General features: G+C 50.7%; 1 protein-coding gene across 18 annotated transcripts in view; it reads left to right on the plus strand.

The window, feature by feature from the left end:
* RNF144A (ring finger protein 144A) overlaps positions 1-21,905 on the plus strand; it is a 123,376-nt gene extending 101,471 nt beyond the window's left edge. For 17 of the 18 annotated variants that reach the window (XM_061154763.1, XM_061154769.1, XM_061154760.1 and 14 more), the window contains 4 exons: positions 2,026-2,233; positions 3,768-3,915; positions 10,873-10,962; positions 17,612-21,905. In XM_061154763.1, the coding sequence (XP_061010746.1) occupies positions 2,026-2,233; positions 3,768-3,915; positions 10,873-10,962; positions 17,612-17,743 (578 nt within the window). In that variant the 3' untranslated portion in view covers positions 17,744-21,905. The remainder of the gene's footprint in view (positions 1-2,025; positions 2,234-3,767; positions 3,916-10,872; positions 10,963-17,611) is intronic. The other variant, XM_061154755.1, reaches the window with a different exon arrangement.
* The last annotated feature ends 823 nt before the right edge of the window (positions 21,906-22,728 follow it).

The following is a 22,728-nucleotide window of genomic DNA, read 5'->3' on the forward strand; positions in this document are numbered from 1 at the left end:
GGCCGCCAGGTAAAAGGCACAGCACTCTGAGGGAGCAGCCTTTGGATTTCCTTCCCCCTCCCCACTGTGCCCCAGGCCACCCTTCACCCCTCCGTCCTTCTTTCTCCTGCCCCCTCAGCCCGGGAACCTGCAGACCGCTGTCCCCACACGCGTGCATTTTCCCCACAAAACCACCTCCTCCGATCTGACAGCCAGAAACAGTCTTATAAAAGCAAACACTCTCAGCTTATGACAAGACCTCGTTTTACACATTCACTCACCACTGAGGCCTCAGGAAGATTTTACCTTATTATCATGAACATCGATGAGAAAGTATCACATTTTCCTGGATGCCAGAGTTCCTTTGTATTAGCAAGTCTTCTAAAGCTTCTGCTGGACCTACCGGTTTGATGGTTTTTGTGCTATTGATTGTGCTCAGTTGCTTTAGTTGTATCCGACTCTTTGAGACCCTAGGGACCATAGCCCACCAGGCTCCTCTGTCCATGGGATTCTCTAGGCAAGAATACTGGAGTGGGTTGTCATGCCCTCCTCTGGGCGCTCTTCCTGACTTAGCGATCAAACTTGCATCTGCCTATATCTCTTGCATTGCAGGCAGATTCTGTACCCACTGAGCCACCTGGGAAGCCCCTAGGTGCTATTGATTAATCCACCTTTTTAAAATAGGGTAGGAGTCAGCCAACCATGGCTGGTGGGCCAAATCTGCCCAGCCCCTGGCTTGGCTTTGTAAATAAAGTTTTATGGAAACACTGCTTTACAGATCAATACAGCTGCCTTTGTGCTACCGAAGTAGAGCTGAGTAGTTGGATGGAGACCTCGTGGCCCTTAAAGACTGAAATACTCAGTGTCAGAATTAGATGATAAGGTGGTTTTCAGTCTGTTGGTACCCGACAGGAACTTGAGGGCTGAATCTGGCTTCCAGTCCAGGGAATGTGGCAAACACATGCCTGTTGAGGAGCAGCCCAGCCCGCCTGCAGCCCATGACAGCCGCAGCCTGCTGGGGGTCCCAGTGTCTACACGTTCCGTCTCTGATGTGGGTGAACCGGCCTACTCCAGCATTGGCCAGTCACATGGCCGAGAAGAGCCTTTCATTGCTTCTAGGTTCACAGCGAAATACAGTCCATTCCTTCTCAAGAGTGACCCCGGTAATAGCTTGCAAATCAGTGGCCGACTTGGAGGCCTTTGCAAACACCCTGTAATCCTTTGGCCTCCTCGCCTTTTGGCCTGGCATCAGCATCCGTGTGGGTTCCGGTTGGGTGCTCCCTCCCGCCGCCCAGCACTCAGAGTCCAGTCACACCGGAGAGAGGGCCATGGGACCCGTCATCCGGCTCACTGTGGTGGGCGGGACAGCTCAGGACCCTCTATTTAAAGAAACGTGAGATGTGGACGCAGATGTGAAGGCATGCGAGTGTCACGGGGTCCTGTTTTTCAAAATCAGCTTTCTCACCAATTTCATTAAATCAGGCTCCACTTCAGAGGGAAAACCGGCTGTCCAAGAATGAATTTCACACAGTCCTTAGCTCAGGGCTCTGATGTGAATTTGGGATGGAAACCGTTGTAGGCGGATGCGCCCTTTGATGAGAAGAGCCAGACATCTCCTTTTCGTCTTATCTTTCTGTCCTTACCCAACATTTAGGGGTGTCCACAGCACACCCCGCCCAAGGCTGTGAGCCTTCAGACGGGCTGCTGTGGCAACGCTGTGTCTCAGGGCAGGCAGGTGGGGGCAGGAGGCACTGGCTGGACCATGGGGTTTCCAGAATGGGGCTCCAGAACCTTGAGGACTCTGGGGGTACTACTTGGGGGTTCGCTCTCCCCCCACGCGAGTGGGCTGGGGAGTGGGGAGTGGCTGGAGGGAGGAGGGGCACCCAGGTGGGTCCCAGATCCTAAAGGGCATGTTATGTCTGACCTTGATTTTCTTTTCTCCCTTAAATACAAGAAGCTGTGTGCTGACGTGTCTGTCTGTCCTAAGCCCTGCCAGTTCCCTGGTCCTGCAGACTCTGACTCGCCCGTTTTTTCTCTTTGTGTCAGAGGTGCTCCTGGACCCCTGTCGGACTTGGTGCCCGGCGTCTACCTGCCAGGCGGTGTGCCAGCTCCAGGAGATGGGGCTACACACCCCCCAGCTGGTCCAGTGCAAAGCCTGTGACACGGAGTTCTGCTCTGCCTGCAAAGCCAGCTGGCACCCCGGCCAGGGTTGCCCGGAGACCATGCCCATCACCTTCCTTCCCGGGGAGACCAGGTACCTTCCAGCGTGTCTTTCCTGGTCACCTTGTGCTAATGAATGAAACAGAACCTGTTGAACTGGTGCACGCCTCACAGTGCAAGGGTCTCAAGCTTAGGAAGACCCCAATGGTATAATCGTTTGTTGGTGGTGGTGGTTTAGTCACTGCGTCCGACTCTTTTGCGACCCCATGGACTGTATTCTGCCAGGCTCCTTTGTCCATGGGATTTCCCAGGCAAGAATCCCGGAGTGGGTTGCCATTTCCTTTTTCAGGGGTTCTTCCTGACCCAGGGATCAAACCTGCGTCTCCTGCATTGCAGGTGGTCTCCTGTGTTGCAGGCAGATGCTTTACTGCTATGCCACCAGGGAAACTTGGGTAATTGTTTGGAAGCTCTTGGGTCCTCAGATAACCTTGTAAAGTGATGACGTATTTAACCCTTACAGTCACTATGATGCTTGTGGAAGGTCCTACAGTCAGAATGCATTCAAAATGCCAGAATTGGCTCTCAATTTCAGTGAATCTCTACTCATGAATGCTTTAGGTTCTGCACGGTCTGCTCAGTTCTGTGGGGAATCACGTTCCCCTCGGTAAATGCCGTGGGTTCATACGATGTAGCGAATTCACCCCATAATTGGTGAATTTGAACCACTTCTTCAGAGGACTCTGTGCATTTTCAGCTGACATGAAATTTAACAGCATGGGCTGGGCGTCCTTCTACAGTTAAACCTAAGAAGATACCTAGCTTGTCATTTTGTGAGCAGCATAGAACCCTCGCTGCCACTCACTGGGCACTTCACACAGGCTTGCCCTGCCCAGGGCCCTTCATGCATAATCCCGTCTGCCACACTCACACCAACCAGAAGCTGGGACTCAGAGAGGTTGCCACCCAGCCCGTGCGCAGAAGAGCCGCACTCGAACTCAGGCTTCAGCCCGTCCACGCTCACCCCCGTGGCCTGCCCAGCCCTCTCAGGAAAACGATTTTGTACAGACGCCAAGTAGATCTAAGTAAGTGATTAGCATGTGTGTGTTTTTGACATTTTTTCCCTTTGATAACAACAAACAGCATATCATGTATTATCAACCTTTTGGAAAGTATACAAATATATGAATAAGGACATAAAATTTGACCATAATCCCATCACTCAGAGACCTCCCTTCTAAGCCTCTGCCCTGTTTTCTTTGGTTTGTCTGTACACATCTAAATTTAGATCTGTGCTGACCTTGCTCATTTTTCCCCCCACCGTTGCTGATTCAGTTTTTTTAAATTTTTTTGGTGATTATTTTCCAGAGTTTGAGATTCTTTGGTTTTGACTTATTTCACTTAATAGCAAGTGACCTCATAACAACCCACTCCAGTATTCTTGTTTGGGAAGTCCTGTGGACAGAGGGGCCTGGCTGGCAGCAGTCCCTGGGGTCTTAGAGGGTCGGACACGACTGAGCGCACACACAACCTCAGCCCCTCTAGTTGAGCTCGTGATTGCGGGGCAGCCCCTGCCGGCAGGTCACCCCGGAGCCTCCGCACACAGCCTGACAGGGTCTCTCCCGCTTTAGCTCCGCTTTCAAGCTGGACGAGGACGACGCACCCATCAAGCGCTGCCCCAAGTGCAAAGTCTACATCGAGCGGGACGAAGGCTGTGCCCAGATGATGTGTAAGAACTGCAAACACGCCTTCTGCTGGTACTGCTTGGAGTCCCTGGATGTGAGTACCAGTTGGGGGCGGGGGGTGAGGCTTCGTGGGCCAGGCTGAGCAGGAGGCGTGGCCCAGCCGCTGCACGGTGACTCGGGATGCTCCTGGGCCACGGAAGTCATGCCGACAGGTGTTCATTCTGTGCCTGTGAAAATATGAGCTCATGGGATGCAGTGGTGTCAAAAGATGAGAGTTGGTGCAGGAGCTCCGAGAGCGCAGGGTGGGCTTCAGCCTGGGTTTTCAGGGAGTGGGTAGATCTCAGCATCTTAGGTTTCCGACTGTGGGGCTGTCTTAGCTCAGGCTGCTGAAACAGAATCATCTCCGCCATCAGGGAGCTGAAACTGGTTGCTGATCTCTCGGTTGTGGGGGCTGTACGTCTGAGTGCCGGCGGGCGTGGGTTCAGGACCCTCTTCCTGGTGTACAGGTGCCCGCCTTCCTGCCGTGGCCTCACCTGGCAGAGAGAGGACCCTCTGGACCCTTCCCTGTTCTTGCAAGGACACAAATTCCATCATGGGTGCTGCAGCCTCGTGACTTCTTCTGAACCTGATCACCTCCCAGAGGCCCCACTTTCAAATCCCATCACACTGGGCATTAGGGCTTCCCCATAGGAGTTGTGGGTGGTGGGGGGAAACACAAGCAATCCATCACAGGGACCATTCCTGGAAGAGCAAGGATGAGGGCCGCGGATGCCCGGGACGGAGCAGTTGCTTCAGTGACAGTCGTGTCGCCTGCAGGGCCGAGGAGCATACGGACCCTCTGCCGTCTGGCCTCACACGGCCACCTTCTCACAGGTGTACCTCGTGCTGTCTGTCTCACAGGGAGATCCTGCCAGGCACCATGCCCGCCCCATCTCAAATCCCTGCCTTTGCTGGAGCTCCCAGGCCTAAGGCAGACCATACTTCTTTCAAGCTTCTGGTTCACGTTCTCATCTGTATCAGGAGTGGGCATCTTGCTGACATGATGACATTATGACTCCAATTTTATAAGAGTTTATTTGTACATCTGTTTCTGAAGTGTGTTAGTGGCTTAGTCCTGTCCGACTCTTTGTGACCGTATGGACTATGATGGTTTCTGGAGAATGGGATTCTCCATGCTAGAATTCTGGAGTGGGTTTCCATTCCCTTCTCCAAGGAATCTTCCTGACCCAGGGATCAAACCCGGGTCTCTCGCATTGCAGGCAGATCCTTTACTGTCTGAGCCACCTATGATCAAATAGAACTAATCATCTATTAAAATGATTGTAGTTGGTGACAGTCAAAGCCTACTGAATCATATGTCATAAAGGGATGGCTTTATATTTATCTGTCCTTACAGTGAAGGTGTGTCTGGGATGGATCCAGCCCATCCCATAATAGTATTAAGATTTAATTAGAATAAAAGGAAGTCGGAACGGCCCCGTGTTTACCTTACTGGGAGCTCACCTGTCTGACAGCCACTCCCTCTCATCCTGACCGTCTGCAGTCAGAGCATCATGTCTGGGTGAGTCTCCTATTGAGAGGTAATCACAGGTGATTCAGCTTTATACATCCTTGCAGAGAAGGGTCAACTCGGGCCGCACAGGTGAAGGAGAAAGAATTCTTAACAGTGTGCAAAGTGGGAGAACTTTGAAAGTTTGCCTGTCCCAAGATGGACAGGTCTAGAGACTGTCAAGAAGAAAATGAATGTCTGTTTGAGATGGACGCTTGAATAAGCTAACAGGTCTGTAATTCAAAGGCCACCTATAAAAATATTATACAGATTGCTTCTTTCTGGTTTTTCCTTTCGAAAAGCCTGTTGCCCCTTAGTTAGCTTTAAGTCACTAAATGTATAGGAGATCTTTGTGTGACTGAACAAATCTGGGGAGTATATTGCCATCTTTCTGTCCTGAAGGGTTTCCTTTCCCTTTCCTAAGCAAGTTTAATAAGTCACTTTGGCAAGGTTAATTTTCTTTAACTTAAAAGCAATAATAGGTTTGTTCACTGACTTTATGCAATGGGAAGGGGATATTTAGAATGATATCTGAAGCATTACCAAGTCCTTATGGTCTTCAAAGTCTATATGTATATGGTTTCTCTATATACATATATATGTATATATATATGTATATAGGGCTTCCCTAATAGCTCAGTTGTGGAGAATCTGCCTGCAATACAGAAGAACTGGGGTCGATCCCTGGGTCAGGAAGATTCCCTGGAGAAGGGAATGGATACCCACTCCAGTATTCTTCCCTGGAGAATTCCATGGAAAGAGGAGCCTGAAAGGCTTACAGTCCATGGGGTTGCAAAGAGCCAGACGCGACTTAGTGACAAACACTTTTCAGTCTTTACATAGTCTTTCTATATATCGGAAAGATCCCCTGGAGGAAGACATGGCAACCAATTCCAGTATTCTGGCCTGAAGAATCCTACGGACAAAGAAACTTGGAGGGCTACAGTCCACGGGGTCACAAAGAGTCAAACATGATTGAAGTAACTTAGTACATAGTCTTCTATATTATATAATTCTATATATACTCTATATATCATACATAGTCTATTATATACATATATGGTATATAATTTTACACTTCACTGTATTTTTTTTTTTTGAAAACTGATCATTATTATATTATCTACTCTCTGTCCTGCAATTTCCCATTCCTTATCAACTTTTCCTAAAAGGGAAAGGAAGTGAAACACTGGTTTTAATTACACATTATCAAACCTCCCAGTGTATTCTGGGGGTAAGTATTAGACGTGGACAGACACAGAGCCGGACTTCCAGAGAGACCATAGCTTTGCTGTGACCTCTCCTGCGACCTTGACATCCTCTCGGCCTGTCTCCCTTGAGCCCAAAGCTGCTCTCTCTCTGCTCTGGTCTCTGGAGAGACAACTTGTCTGTCCGTCCATGTGTCCATCTGACTCAGTTCTAAAGCACAGTTCCTGCCAGCTAGAGGTCCCATTGTTTTCAGGCTCCCAGGGACCAAGGCAGCAATTTCCTCCTCGAAAACCGGCATCCTCTAGGCTAGGAGTGTCCTGTTTTTCTCTGTAGATGAGCAGCTGCTGCCTAGTGACCCTGTGGCCACAGAAAGCAGACCCTGAAGGACAGGGAGTCTGCTCTGGGGCAGTCAATCAAGGACAGTAGCCGTGACTCAAAGTAAGTGTGTGAACCAGGTCTGGAAGCAACAGCACGTCCAGAGCGGAGACGGGGCTGGCAGGTCTCCCGTCTCTCCCGGGGAATTTTCCTTCCCTGCGCCAGCTCCTGAGCACCCATGTGCCTCACGGAGTTACCGCTCATCTTCCGCCGCTGCCTTCCATCCTGGTCCTCACCCGCCCACCCAGCTGGTCCGGGCCCCCGGTCCTCCAGGGGAAGCCCTGGACCACACCGCTCATCTGCTGCACTGCTGGCCCCACAGTCACTACTTCCAGTCAGGGGGGACCCACTCACTTTCTTTCTTTTGGGGGCAAGTGAATCGTTACTGTGTATGAAGTGCAGCCTCTGTGCTTTGCTCTGCATACCTCTGTTACTTCATCCAGCCGTCCCCAACCTTTTTGGCTCCAGGGACCAGTTTCATGGAAGATGGTTTTTCCATGCACGGTGGTGGGAGGGTGGATGGTTTCGGGATGATTCAAGGGCATTACATTTATCATGCACTTTATGATTATTGCATCAGCTCCTCTGTAGATCATTAGGCATCAGATTCCGGTGTGAGAGGTGGAATGATTATTTCCTGTTTTTAAGAAGCCCACGAAGGTTAGCGATCTTTTCCCAAATCCCTTAAGGAGTGAGGAACAGATCCAGCATCCATTCTCGGGTCTTTCAGACTCAACCCCAGCGCATGGGTTAGACTGGCCTCTGTCAGGTAGGCCCGACTCAGTGGGACAGGAAGTCTCAGGCCTTCCGTGGTGGGGCTGCTCTGAGTTCACTCATTCGTCTCTGAGCATCTGGCCACTGAGCTCTATTGCCAGCTCCATTGTTTCTGCGTTCACCCAGGACCTTGATGTGGCTCCTCTGGACAATGTGAAGGAAATGTTCACGCTCACCACCCACCTGGGTTCCTGGCAGGCCCTGCGGTGGTTATTCCCCAGGCCTTCATTCAGGAACTTACGGTCACAATGAAATCACTGTTACATTGTGAAAGCATCTTCCAGCGCTTTTGTCAGGGGGAAAGCTTTCGTTTCGTTCAGGAAACGTGCCATGAGTGTCAACAGCCCCGCTCTGCAGGAAGGGGGGGACTGTCAAATTGAGGCCGGCAGAGTCCATGACCCCGAGGAGTTGGTGACCCCCGGATCGAGAAGCCCCCAGTAGCACTAGGTCCCTGTGGGTGGTGCTGCAAGGTGATGCGTGTGGGGTCTCTGGCAGCCCCTCTGGGGGTGGGGGTCGGTCCCTGGGTCCAGGGGCATCGAGGGTGTGTGCATAGCTGATGGAGAGTTCACTGACCAGGCAGAGGGCAGAGTGTGGGAGGCGGGCCACCTCCAGAGAAGAGGATATGGTGAGGAAGGACATGAGCTGTACGTGGCCTGGGCCTGGCTGAGGTGGGGGCTGTGACCGGGGTCTCCGGGCCGGGATGGAGGTTGACCTCCATCACAGGGGCTCATGGCCCCCAAGCGCTGGTCCACGGCAGGTTGATGAAGGTCACGCAGGGCGTCTGTAACCTGGGCCCACGCTGGACCCCGAGTCAGAAGCTGCAGCCCCCGAGGGCTCCCGGTGACTATAACAAGCAACAGGGTGTGAGCAGCTTTGCCGGAGGAGATCCCTGCAGACATCGCAGCTGGGCGAGACAGCACAGTTTGCCTTGTGTTTCAGAAGACAAATCCAAATAGTATCCAAGAGCCTTGGAGCAAGACTTTGTGAAGAGCAGCCTGGCAAAATGAGACCCCGGGTGAAAAGTTAACCTCCGTGGTATGTGAGTGAAAGAAAATAGAACGAGGAGTTCAAGGAAGAGACAGTGCCCAGTGGACACAAGTCATCAGAAAGGGCTTTGAGAAGACATTCCCGGCCCGCCAAGCTGTGTGTTCATCTCCGCCCGTGTTCTCCTGGACGGCTGGGGGGCTGGGACTGGGGGGTAAGGTGAGAGGGGGCAGGCTGGGACCGCCCACCTCCTTGGAAGGCATCTCATTACCACCCCCTGAAACCAGAATTTCCTGCTGCTCCAGGGCCCATTCAGGCTCCAGGAGGCTGACCTATGAAATCATCAGACTGGATGCCAGCAGTTCCCAGGACCAGAGGAGGGCTCCCGGGCAGTGCCAGCCGTTGGGATGCTAAGGGACACCATCGTGACCAGCTCTGCCCAGCTCCAAGAGGAATGGCTTCCTGTCTCAGACACGCTGGCCCAGGCTTATTTGCTCTTCTCTGAGAGGGGTTCTGTTCACGCTCTCGGTTGCATGAAGAAACAGCATGGGCCTCCCTTCTGTGCTGCTTGCTGAGCTGGTTCTCCTTGTGGGTGATAGGAGAGAAAACAGCCCCTCCTGTGAAGGAGGAGCAGAGGGGTTTGTGCAGAAAACAGCCTCCTGCACCTCGGTTCCTGCTTGCTGAAGTCTGGGTGCCAAGCTCCGAGCCGGTGATGTAGTTACCGAGGCTGACGTTGCTTCAGGGGCCTGACTCCAGGAGCCCCTGCCGGTCTGGTGAAGACTCCCAGGTGATTAGAGGTGGTGGTGGGGGTGGGTGGGTAGGACATTTCCGCCAAATCAGAAGGGAGTCTCCTCTCCGTTCTAGACAGTCGGGGGCACTGTGGACGGAAGACTGGTCTCCAGCCAGCTCTTGAGCCGTGAGAATGTTTTCTGGTCTGAGAGGAGAAGCACCTTCTGAGTGAGAAGACTGGCCCTAGAGGCCGAGGATGGACCGTACACACACCGGAAGTCATCTCATCTGGTAGTAATTCTGCCAGAGCAGCAGGAAGCCGGGAAGGCAGGGACTCCAGGGAAGAAAGCTCAGCCCTGGGTCTGCTGGCAGCTCCCGGAACGGCCCAGCCTCTGACCTACTTCAGAAGCCCTGCATCAGCGCGGATTCCTGGAGCCGGAGCCAGGCTTGGACTGGGGCCGAGGTGGGAGCAGGGCTCCCTCTCGTGGCCTGTGAGCCTTTGGTCACGGATGATGGAGGGGGCCAGGAGGCCAGGCTGACTGCAGCCCCTTCCGTGAACTTGCTTCCTCTGCTGTTGTCCGTGTTCCCTCGTTTTGAGTGTTTTTTTTTTTTTTTCATTTAACAATAAGGTTTATTTGGAATGCTGCTGCTGCTGCTAAGTCGCTTCAGTCGTGTCCAACTCTGTGCGACCCCATAGACGGCAGCCCACCAGGCTGCTCTGTCCCTGGGATTCTCCAGGCAAGAGTACCGGAGTGGGTTGCCATTTCCTCCTCCATTATTTGGAATAACTTTCTTTAATAATTCTACATTTTTATTCTGGGGAATGCACAGGTATAGACAAGACGGTTTTTACCATTTATTGAAAAGGTATAGTCTTTATAGTAATTTTTGTATTAATTAGTTTTTTGTATTAGTTTTTGTATTAATGAGTTCTTTGTTTTAGTAATTCTACATTTTTATTCTGGGGAATGCACAGGTATAGACAACATGGTCTTTCCCATTTATTGATTTAAATGTGTAGTCTTTGCAGTAATTTTTGTAGTACTTTTTTTTTGTATTTTGGTATTAATTAGTTTTCTGCATTCATTTTTATATTAATTAATTTTTGTATTCATTTTTGTATTAATTAGTCTTTGTATTAATTTAAAAAGATAAGCCTCTTCTTTCCTATAAAGAATTCTCACTGCACTTGAACTAAGACTCTGGAGCACTCAGCAGAGAGGAGTCTGGGATGGCCAGCCAGAATCAGTCAGTCGGTTTTCTTTCTTCTCAGTCGGATACCTGAGATAGGAACTCTAGTTCTAAATATTAGGAAAGGAAAGAGAGGGAATATGGGAATATGACAGACTGCTGCAAACCTCGGGAACAGGCGGGACGCGCTGAGCGGAGCGTGCTGTCCCACGCACCTCTGTTCTTTCTCTCCCTCCGCAGGACGACTTCCTCCTGATCCATTATGATAAAGGGCCCTGCAGGAACAAGCTGGGCCACTCCAGGGCGTCTGTCATCTGGCATCGGACGCAGGTAGGAGGCAGCGCGCCTGGGGTTTTGATCTCAGGGACAGAGCCACAGAGAGAGAGAGAGAAACAGGACCTGTGTGTGTCATTTCCAGCAGACTTGCCAGCTGGTCAAAGATCTCTCATATAGAAAAACAGCTAGTAAATGTGGTAGCTGCCAGAGTTTTTCCTGGACCGAGATTACACTTTCGGTAGGCCTGCCTAACATGAATGGTGCTGGTGGTGGTTTAGTCGCTAAGTTGTGTCCAACTCTTGCGACCCCATGGACTGTAGCCTTCCAGGCTCCTCTGTTCATAGGAGTCTCCAGGCAGGAACACTGGAATGGGTTGCCATTTCCTTCTCCAGGGGATCTTCGCGACCAAGGAATCGAACCCAGGTATCCTGCATTGCAGGCAGATTCTTTACCTAACATGAATACGCCCCACGTTTTAGCACGCGGTGGTTCTTCAATATCAGCCGTCCGGTTGCTTGTGCCTATTCTCGGCCTTGGTCATGGCCCGCTGTGCGTGGTCCATCCTTGCTGGCTCTTATTGAAGAGCTTCCCACAGAGGCCCCCGGGTGAGCGCGTTAGTCACAGGGAAGGATAAGAGGGAAGGGATGGAAAGGGCCCCACACGGTGATGTCTATGCAGCCGGTCGGTGGGGTTATTCATACTTTCAGCAGATGTTTACTTCCTTCTATGTGCCTGGAGCTGTTCAAGAGTTGGAAACACTCTGGTGAGGGAGATCGATGGATCTTTCCCTTATGGCTCCGCATCTCCTGTAGGGACAGTGAACCAGGGGCAGCATATGGTGTGAATTCAGCTGTAGGGGAGGGGTGATCGGGAGGGGTCTGTAGATGGTGCGGCCCGGAAGGCTTCTTAGAGCTGATGCCTATGGCCAAGGACTGAGTGATGGGGAGTTTGTGGTGGGAGTAGGTGGGACAGGGCAGAGGGGACTGTCCAGCCAGAGGAGGGACAGTTCATACAAGGGGACAGTGTTGGGCCAAAGGGCAGAAGTGTGGCGTGGAGGTCCATGCGGACAGAGCAGGAGGGGGTAGCAGTGGTCAGAGATGATCAGGGTGGACACCATGGGCATTACAGGCCATGGTATGATGTTCAGGTGTGCTGCGGGTGTGGAGGGAAGCCCCTGAGGGGACCGGCAGGCAGGCCTCAGTGCACACCAGCTCCTAGGGTAGGGAAGAGCCTCCGTGGGCTCCAGCCCTGTTCTCTGGCACATCTCAGCACAGCCCCGAGGCAGGCCGTCTGCGAGACGCAGGAACCGAGTCTCAGGCGGTTTCCTAGGAACAGAGACAGAGTGCCTGTAACTGTGCTTCTCCCGTGATCCCCGCTGCAGACCCTGTGGCAGGGCCGACGGGTCCCCGGCCGGCCGACGGTAGACAGTCTGGCTATGCAACTGTCCTCTCCGCCTGGTGGGGAGGCCGGGGCTGCAGACAGTATGTCAGCAAAGGCCCGTGGCTGCATTCCAGGAAATCACTTTTAAAAAGCAAGGGGTGGCATTGACTGGGGTGCAGGTTGAGCAACTGAGTGCACTAAAACCCATGAGTTGGGCATTAAGTGGCTGAGTTGTAAGGTGTGTAAGTTACAGCTCCATAAAGTCGTAAGAGGAAAACAAAGTACAGTGGACTGTGAACTCCATCCGGCCCCAGGGCCAGTCTGCTGACCTCGGTGTGAGAGCGGATTTGAGCTGCATTTTACTTTGCCTTCCAGGCCAGCACGGCCAGCTCCAGGGCTCCCCCGCCCCCTTTATGCTGGAACAAGACACTGAACAACAGAAACAGGCTCTCTCGCAGTTCTAGAGGCCAGGAGGCTGAAGTCGAGGTGTGGGCAGGGCCTCTCCCTTGGAACCTGTAAGAGGCTCCCCCTGCCTCCTCCAGCTCCAGGTGGGACCCTGCGACCCTGGCTCCTCGGTTCACAGGTGTGTCCCTCTGGCACTTCACCTTGTCTCTGCATCCAGATGTCCCTCTTGGATTAGGGTCCATTCTGGGAATGTCATCTCAACCCGATTCCCTCTGTAAAGAACTGAAGAGCCTCTTGATGAAAGTGAAAGAGGGGAGTGAAAAGGCTGGCTTAAAACTCAACAGTCAAAAAACTTAAGATCATGGCTTCTGGTCCCCTCCCTTCATGGCAAATAGATGGGGAGAAAGTGGAAACAGTGATACATTTTATTTTCTTGGGCTTCAAAATCCCTTTAGAGACTCTTGGACAGCAAGGACATCCAACCAGTCCATCCTAAAGGAAATCAACCCTGAATATTCATTGGAAGGATTGATGCTGAAACCCCAATACTTTGGCCACCTGATGTGAAGAGCTGATTCATTTAAAAGACCCTGATGCTAGGAAAGATTGGAGGCAGGAGGAGAAGGGGACAGCAGAGGACGAGATGGTTGGATGGCATCACTGACTCTACGGACATGAGTTTGAGCAAGCTCTGGGAGTTGGTGATGGACAGGAAAGCCTGGTGTGCTGCATTCCATGGGGTTTGCAAAGAGTCAGACTGAACAACAACAACAGCAATCTCCGTAAAGACCCTGTTTCCAAACAATGAGCTGTTTTCTCTCCTTCCCATGTCTCCACGTGGCTGGAGCCACCGCGAGCTTCCCAGGAGCGCCTGAGTGCCGGTGGAGACTGTCACCCTGTCTGATAACAAGGTTGGGCTGTGTGGTCACACCTCAACCCTCATGCCTGTTTATTCTCAGGAGTGAGTCTCGTGTTTCCGGGGTCATAAGTGGCGCTGGTAACAGGCATTTGGAGAACAGGCCCCGAAGAAATGCAGAAACTTGGACAGGGCTTCCCGGCCTCCACCGTTGTTGAAGAAGAAGGCTGTGGACGCCTCCCACCAGCTCCTCTTGGCCTCATCGGTCAGCACCTTCGAGGGGCAAATGCTCAGCGCCAGCTCTGAGCCACCCCTGGAGCCACGTGAATGAGGGATGCACCCTTGATCTCAGGCCCCTCTCAGTGCTGGTGAAATTGAGCAGAGGCACCTTCAGTGTAAAACAGGCAGGCTGCCGGCCCTCTGAACTCATCTATCCCCTACCTTGAAGCACACACATGCGCGGCCAGTGTTCTGAGAATTGTTATCAGCTGGCCATGGGGCGGGGGCGCAGGGCGGGCTACACTGTAGTTTTGGTCTCTTCTGCGGTGTCAACTCTCCTGGGATAGCCGTTTCAAGCTGCCAAGGTGATGCCATTGCATGGAGAGCTGGGAAGAGACGTCAGAGCAGCCCCCTGTATCCCCACACAGCCTCTCTGACCTGACCTCCGAGCACTCAGGCCGCGTTCAGTGCCGGGTTTCAATGAATGTAATGTTCTGATTGTTTCACCACCGCTTTGACTTGGCTTACCGCTACCAAGCCCTGGAGTTGTGTTGAAGAACTCTCTCCAGGGGAGAGGAGTTAGAACCTCCCAGACTCCACTGGACTGGTTCATCCTATACGCACATATTGGACATTTGTGAAGGCAGAGACCCTGGGCTGTGCTTGAGGGCTGGTGATGGTCACACAGACCAGGCTCTGCCCTGATGAGTGGGTGCTTTCAGAAACAGTCTGAGTGGGTAACCGCTCCTTTAAATCAGGGTTTGCCCGGGGTGAAGGGTCCTTGTTTCACGTGATTCCCTCTTTATCCTCTGTCCCCACAGTATATCATTTCTGCCTGACTTGTTTATAAGATGGTCACTAAGGGATGATTTTTGTTGTGAGATATTTTGCTCCCTGTCTCATTCTTTTCTGTCGGCTGACTTCCCTTCTGACTGTACCTGTTTCCTCCTTTTATATGGAAGTGGGTCCTGGCTGCTCGCCGCTCAAAAGCCGATAAAGAGGCCAGGTTGGTTGGAAAGAAAGTTTGCTTTATTTTGGAAGCCGGCAATAGGGTGGGCTGGGAGGGCGAAGGGTGGACCCCTGTCCAAAAGCTGACTTTCCCACCACTCTCTGCAGTCAGGGGACAAGAGCTTTTATAGACAGAAGGAGGGGGCAGAAACCACACAGTCAGCTGTCTGTCACCTTCACATTGGTCATCGGTGGTCTGACCAGCGTCATCTTGATTGTTCTAAGTACAGTTAATCTTTAGTTCCAGGGTTGGTTTGTCCCCATCTCCTTGAGGACAGTTGTCAGAACTGTGGCAGCTCGTGTGGTGACTGCAGTCTGGTCATCATGTAATTAACGCCTCCACCAGGTGGGGGGTTCACTGTCTACAAGACAGCTCACAGGACACGGCTCCGAATATTATCTCTAGCCCTTGAGGAGGAACTGAAAGTCCTTGACCTCGCTTAATGACTTAAACTGTTGTTATTTGGTCTCCTTTTATTGTTTGCCTTTGTTTCTGCGTATTCTCACTTCTCTGATCAAACTTGTTCTTTGGCTCAAGTATTTCCGCAGACGAAAGGCAGAAGAGGACACAGGGTGGGGGCAAGGACCTTAGGGTTCTGCTTTGTTTCTCTGTCACCAACTGGGAACAATTGGGTATGGCTGGTTCCACAGCATGCTGAGAACGAGACAAGGTAGACAGTGAAAGCGAAGGTGTCTTATTGACCAAGGATGTGAGCATCTGCTCAAAGGTTTTGGTCTGTTTTTGATGCAAGAGTCCCTGGCTCCCTGGAGAATGAGAGTGTGTTCCCAGTGGCTGAGGTTGTTCAAGGTGCCCTGCAGATCAGCGATGCCTTCCTGTGGGTTTTTATGTATTCTGAAATAGCCGTGTGCGTGATTTTATCAGAGTGTGATCTGAATTCAGACCTCACAATTGCACCACTGACGTTAAGTTCAGACAAATGGACTTAGCCAGCTCGTCAGAAAGCCTGGACTCACACAGTCTAATTTATAAACACCATATGATGTGTGTGTGTGTGTGTGCAGGTGTATGCATGTACCTGTGATAGTCTTCAGGTAAAATCAAAAGTCAAGGGACACTTTCGTTCACCCCTCTGTGATGCTGTAGCATATTATCATATTTCAGAGCTGATACTAACCCTCAGAGATGTTTTACTTCATCTGTTTATTTTATCATTGAGAAAACTGCTTCCTAGGTGGTGCTAGTGGTAAAGAACCTGCCTGCCAAGGCAGGAGACATAAGAGACACGGGTTCAATTCCTGGGTCGAGAAGATCCCCCTGGAGGAGGAAATGGCAGCCCACTCCAGTATTCTTGCCTGGAGAATCTCCACGGATAGGGGAGCCTGGTGGGCTTGAGTCCATGGGGTCACAAAGAGTCGGACACGACTGAAGTGACTTAGCAGGAAACCCAGAGAGGTGAACACACTGAGTCAGAATTAGAACCGCGAGCCCCGGGATTTGCATATTTATCCCTCTGAACACTAGGTGGCAGATAAACTCCACCTTCAGTTCAGATTCCGGCTGTAGGAGCTGATGGAGGGAGCCAGGTAAGGGGCAACCTCCCAGCTTCTTTGTCCAGCTTCCTTCCCTGATTTGAATGACAGCATGTGTACACTTGAGGCTTATATCCTTTGGTAGGTACTCATCCCTAGGGGTAAACGTATGTTTTAAACCAAATCAAAATTTGTAACAGTACATGTTGGACTTTAAACTCCAGGAATAACACAGGTCTTGTTGTTCAGTCACTCAGTTGTGTCTGACTCTTGGTGACCCCATGGAATGCAGCATGCCAGGCTCCCCTGTCCTTCACCATCTCCTGGAGTTTGCTCAAACTCATGTCCACTGAGTTGGTGATGTCACACGGTTTCTGGTTACTCCCTAATGCACCTGTGTGTGCCTTTCTGCTCTTCCACATGGAGTGCCTTATCCCAGGCAGTCCTGTTTACCACCCATCTCCTCGTAAGCCTTTCATAATCTCAACCGTTTCCCGTTGCACACTCTCCTGCCCATGGCTCATGTACGTGTCCGGCTCTGGGTTTCCTTTACACCTGGAACCTGATTGCAGTTTTTGTAAACTGTATTATTATTAGCTGTAATCATGCTGTCTTTCCACCAGCCTGGGTGGTAGCTGAGAGCCAAGGTCTTCTGTGCCTCTGTGTTTGCAGCACCTAATACAGTGTTGGGCTCAGAGGATGCTTGATGGCTAATTGAATCTATTATTGAATGGATGTCTGGTTACTTTGATGAAAGAAGGGAAAGGGAAAGGAAGAAGAAAAGGGGGAAAGAGAGGGAGAATGAAAGGAAGGAAGTGAAGGGAAAGAACTATGGGCAGATGGATGGATGGGTGAGTGGATGATGGATAGATGGATGGTGGGTGGATGATGAGTGGGTGAATAAATGGGTTGATGGATGCATGGATGAATGATACAGGTTGTAGATAGATGGATAGATGGATGGACAAGTGGAAGGAAAAATGATGGACGTATGGAAAGACGGATGGATGTTGTGTGTATAATGGATGGATGGATGAGTGGATGCATGGACGGATGGCTGGATAGATGGTGGATATACATGGGTGGATGATGGATAGATGGGTGGCTATAGGTGAATGTATACATGTATGTATAGATGGATGGATGGATAGATGGATAGATGAATGGATATAGGTGGATATATCCACCTGTGGGTGGATGGATGGATAGATGGATATAGGTGGGTGGATGGATGGCTGGGTAGGTGGTGGGTGATGGCTGAATGCGTGGTTGTGCAGCTGGTACTTAAGCTGTGGAACCTATAGACCAGCCCCCTTACCCTCTGCTCCTGTTTCCTTCTTGCAGGTCGTGGGCATCTTTGCTGGATTTGGGCTCCTGCTCCTGGTGGCCTCCCCTTTCCTGCTCCTGGCCACTCCGTTTGTACTTTGCTGCAAGTGCAAGTGCAGTAAAGGTGACGATGACCCTCTGCCCACCTAGAGAACGGCGCGATGCTGGAGCAGGACCCCCGCCTGCGGGAAGCGTGGTTCCCCCACCCCACCCCGCTGTCCCCCTCTCACTAAACATCTCTCTTGCCTTATGTGCCCCATTGAGCTTCACAGTGTCACGCCAGGACGCCGTGATTCCAGGGATTGATGTCAGGTCGTCGGCCCAGGCCCCAGGTGCGGTCACCCCCGGCATGGGGGAGGCAAGGCTGGCGTGGGTGGGGCGCGTCACATAGGGTGGGTCTCTGCAGACTCGCCGAGGGAGGTGCTGTGCGGAGCGCCCCCCACCCCGGTGACGTTCTCCCCGTCCCGCTGGACCGGGACCCTCTGATGTTGCCGAGGGGATCATCTCAAGCAGAGTGCAGTCTGTCTCCTCCCTGGCTTCAAGCTGGTGCCTCCTCGTGGCTGAGAGAAGTCCTTTAAGGATCGCGTTTCACTTCAGACAGAATCCGAGTGTTCTGACTTGAGAAAAGCATTCTGTTTGGGACAACTCTTTTTATTACTAATGGCATTTAGTAAAATCCTTTTTAGAAGGCTTCCCCCCCTCCCCCAACCAAGTAGTGAAAAATCAACACGGTGCATCGAAACCATTGTATGCCTTCTCTTGAGATGTGCGATTTTAAGAAGTTATGGTTAAATGGCCTTTCTGGCTCGGCCACTTTGCAGGAGATTTAGGAAGCCTTGTGTACTCTTTGTGTCTTTTCTTGATGCTCATGGAGACTTTTTGGATTGCTGTGCGCTGTATACTGTTATCAGCGTGTTTCCTTTATCACTGAGTTTCTTTTGAACATACTGATGCATTTAAAGGAACATCTCCACCCTAGGTTCGCCTTTCGTTTTTCTCTAGTGATTCAGCTCGGCTCACAGGGCTCCTCTCATGTCTTCAGAAACCGAATGTTTTACTTGGTAATAGTTTTATTGAGAATCCCTGTGGTTTGGCTGCAGCGTCAGTCCCCTCAAGCAGACAAAACCAATGGAATAGTGACCCTGAAGTCCAGGGGAAGGGCTTCCTGGCAGGGGGCTGGGGGACAAGCTTCTGGATGAAGGGCTTCCTGGCAGGGGGCTGGGGGACAAGCTTCTGGATGAAGGGCTTCCTGGCAGGGGGCTGGGGGACAAGCTTCTGGATGTTCACAGTTTTTGACATGACTGAGTTATTCTGGAGAAATCATCTCTCTTACACAGTTCCAAGTCCCGCTGCTTACCCCTTTGCCCCTGCTGAAAAAAATCTTCCGCTTCACTTAGTTGTTCTGATTAAGGGGGTATTACCACTCGGTCTTTTTACAGCTGTGTGTGACCGTGACCAGGGCAGGCGGATGCCCAGATCAATAACACATCCCGGGCTCCGTAAGTTAACTTTGGGCAACGTGTGCTTTACAGACAGTTGGCTTTACTGTGGCTTTTAAAGAGCACATTGATTTCATCCAGCTTGGGACTTCTAAACATAGTAGGTGATTTTTGTGGATTTATCATGGTGGAACTTTTTAAAACTTATTGAGCATTCCACGAAAGAGTAAAATGAAAACGAAGTCTTTTATCTCTGTCGTTTGCTTGTGTCAGGCACGTTGGTACAGCGTGGTGGTTTGTATCCTTGATGTCTGCGTTTGTGTATCCATCTCAGGTCCTCGATTGCCTTCTCGTAGAGAAATGACTTTTATTTGTTAACATTTAATCAGCTTAGGAGAAACAGGACCACTCTTGCCCTCTAGGATTCATTTTCTTTTTGAAACTGAAGCCATTTTAGGGAGCCAGTCTGTGTCGAAATTATGTGCAAAACAGCCTCCATATAATTGCAGTTTGAAAACTCACTAAGAATGAGAACATGCCCGAGGCCATCTGCCTGGATGAAGCCTGGGCTCTGAGTCTCTGTAGCTGGAGGTGCTGCTATCAGGGTCAGGCCTAGAGGTGGGGAATGGCTTTTCTGGAGAGAGCGACAGCGCCCTGAGGCCTGAAGGTGAACTTTGTGGCCCAGGCTTGAGAGCTCACTGCGATTTGTGAATGCCCTTTAAAGTTCTTATGGAAGACAGCAGGCTCGCGGCCCGTGTCCAGTGGCCCACGGGGCAGAGCTTCCCATCCCGGATCATCCTGTCTGTACTTGCTGCTGCCCGTCAGTTCCAGGGGTCCAGGCGGTAGTGCCCCTTCCTTCAGGGTGGGGACCAGAGCTGTTGGAAACGCTGCCTTCCCTGGGCCAGCGCTCAGGTCCTTTCATTCCTAGCAGGTGGGGCCGCCTGTTCTCCTGGGGGAGTCCACGGGTAGGTTGTGCACACGCGGAGCCCCTGCCAGCCCTGTGCCTTTAGCCCTGACAGTTCACCGCACATGGTGCAACCCGGGTAGGACACACCGGGATTCTGGGGTCCCCCGGGGCCTGAGTCACATCTGCTTGCTCTGAGTTTTTACATCAAGCCTGCCTGAGCGTGCTCGGTGTAATTTAGGAAAAGCAAAAATAAAGCTGCCTGTTCCCTAGAAATACACCGGCAGGGTCGCCTTGAGAGCCTTTCGGAGACTTGCAGCATCACCATCTGATGCCCCTCCTTTCAGCGAGGAGCGCCGTCCCTGTTGTTCATGGGGACGCAGGATGGACCGGGCCTGATGTCAGGTGCATACAGGATGTAAGGAGATGGCCCGCGTTGTGGTTTCTGACCTTGCCGTCACTCCCAGGAAAGCCTGGGTGTTTGACACTGCAGATGTGGCTTTAATCGAAGATGACCTTTGACAGGTGGTATTCACACTGACCCTCTGGAAGCACACATCTGTTAATTCATTTAGAGGCCTTTAATTCTGGGGGGGTGGGGAGGGGAAGAAGAACACGGAGATGGACTGTGGCTGAGTGCCCCTGGCTGGGTGGGGGCGACGGAGGGTGTGGTGATCAGAGTCCTTTGGGAATGGATGGTGCAGTGAGGTTTCACTGGCCATGCCTGGGCTCTGAGCTGGGCTCCGCCCTGCGTCCTGTAGCCTGACCAGCCCAGCTTCACCATCGTCACCGGGGACCAGCGCCTTCAGGGGTGTCGTTATAGATGGTAACTCAGCAGAGACCGACCCAGGACCTGAGTGTAAAGAGAACCTTTGAAGACCCGAATGCTGGCCCATCAGTGTTTCCTTCACCCCCGGGAGGAGCTAAGGAACGATGTCTGACCCTCTGGAATCTTTTTAAAGGGGAACAGATTCTCTTTACAGCATACTGTTTCTTAAAACCGGTTTAAGAACCAGACAAATTCCTGATGAGCACATAGGACCCGGGGAAAGGGGCTTATCAGATATGCAGAAATTACTCCAAGATGATTTCATCTTTCTCACCTGTGTTCCAAAAGTTAAAAGTTATTTTGCAAATTAGAAGAGAGTGTTTTCCCTTGGTTGTGTTTAAAAATGAGAGTACTGGAAAGAACCAGGGTGGGCTTTTTTTTTTTTGTCTATTTCTCAGATTCTCATTGATGAATAAATACCTGTCTATGTATATATAAATCATAGTGAAATCATCAAGGGAAAACATTTTGCATGTATAAAGCTTCCTGAAGGTCTCTTTCAAAAATACCAAAGCTTGTTTATTCCTTATCATTAACCCAAGCCCTTATGAAAGTAAACAAAATGAAGAGTTGTGACTGGTGTTGTCAAAATTGCCAGCTGGAAAGAAGGGGGTGCATGAGAGCAGAATGACTGATGCGTCCTGACCCGGAGAGCCTGCTGTTTGGGGGCGCCAAGCCCATGCTCGCCCCTCCTTAGTTTGCACAATCCTGTCTTCCGAGATTCCAGCAGCCTTCAGGGAGGGGTAGGTACCCGACCTTTCCCTTATCTCATTTTACCGTGGGTGTATTCTACTCTTGTGTAAAAACATGCATGAATGAGTCATGCACATGTATACATTATGTATTTGACAAGTGGTGGTAAAAACAAACAAACAAACAAAAAAAACCAAAACAAGTTTGGTTTGTGTTTTTGAAATGTCAGTACATTTTGTGCCACTCACACTGTGATGTATAAAAGAGCTGTTTGAACGCCTTTTAATGTCGTGTTTTGTACTTTGGAATCATATAGACAAGTTTGATTTGTAATTTCAATACATATTTTAAGTGTATTGTGTCTTATGTAGTTTGTCCCCCACCCCTTTAGAAGGGATTTCTTTTTAAAGATATTTTGGCTGGAATACAGGTTACTTTTGTAAATCCTGCCTGGCTCCATCTTTCTTACACTCTTAGTTGACTGCTGGCTTGAAGATTGAAAATATTGTGAGGATTGGAGGTGGACGGGAGAGGGTCCTTATGCCACTGGGAACACAGCTTTTAAAAAAATTGAGTTATAATTAGCATGCAGTAGAATAATGTTATGGGTGTACAGCATTGTGGTTCACTATTTTTATACATTATGAGATGATCACCAACAGTAAGACCAGCAACCATTTGTCACATGGTAGCTCTGACTGTATAAAGGTGCTTCAGTCTTACTGACTCTATTCTCTATGTTACATCCCAGAACTAGTCTCACAGCTGGAAGTGTGTACCTCTTCATCTCCTTCATGTTTTATCTGTCCCCCAGCCCCCTCCCTCTGGCAATCACAATTGTTGTCTGTAACTATAAGTCCTTTTCTGCTTTGTTTCCTTTGCTCATTGCTTTTGTTTTGTAGATTCCACAAGTAAGTGAAATCACAGTCTTTGGGTATCAATGTCTATGACTCATTTCACTTGGCGTGACACCCTTCAGACACATCTGTATATGCTGAGGTTTTCTCTCTTGGGAACATTCTCAACTCTCTCGAAACCAAAATCATGTGCGGTGCTGGGTAAGTGAACCCCACTTGTGCCTTCTCTAGGAAAATGACATCAGGAAGCACCTCAACCGCGGTTCTCTGCCTCCATCCATGGAGACAAGTACTTAAAAAACTACCGAAGTTTAAGGGAGCGTCGTAAGAATCAGTGATCATCCTGTCATTGCTAGAAAAAAAGAGTAAACATGAATGCTGAGTTTAATAGGAGAAAAAATTAGTAACTCTTG

This window comes from Dama dama, chromosome 11 (genome assembly GCF_033118175.1).
Source record: "Dama dama isolate Ldn47 chromosome 11, ASM3311817v1, whole genome shotgun sequence".
NCBI lineage: Eukaryota > Metazoa > Chordata > Mammalia > Artiodactyla > Cervidae > Dama > Dama dama.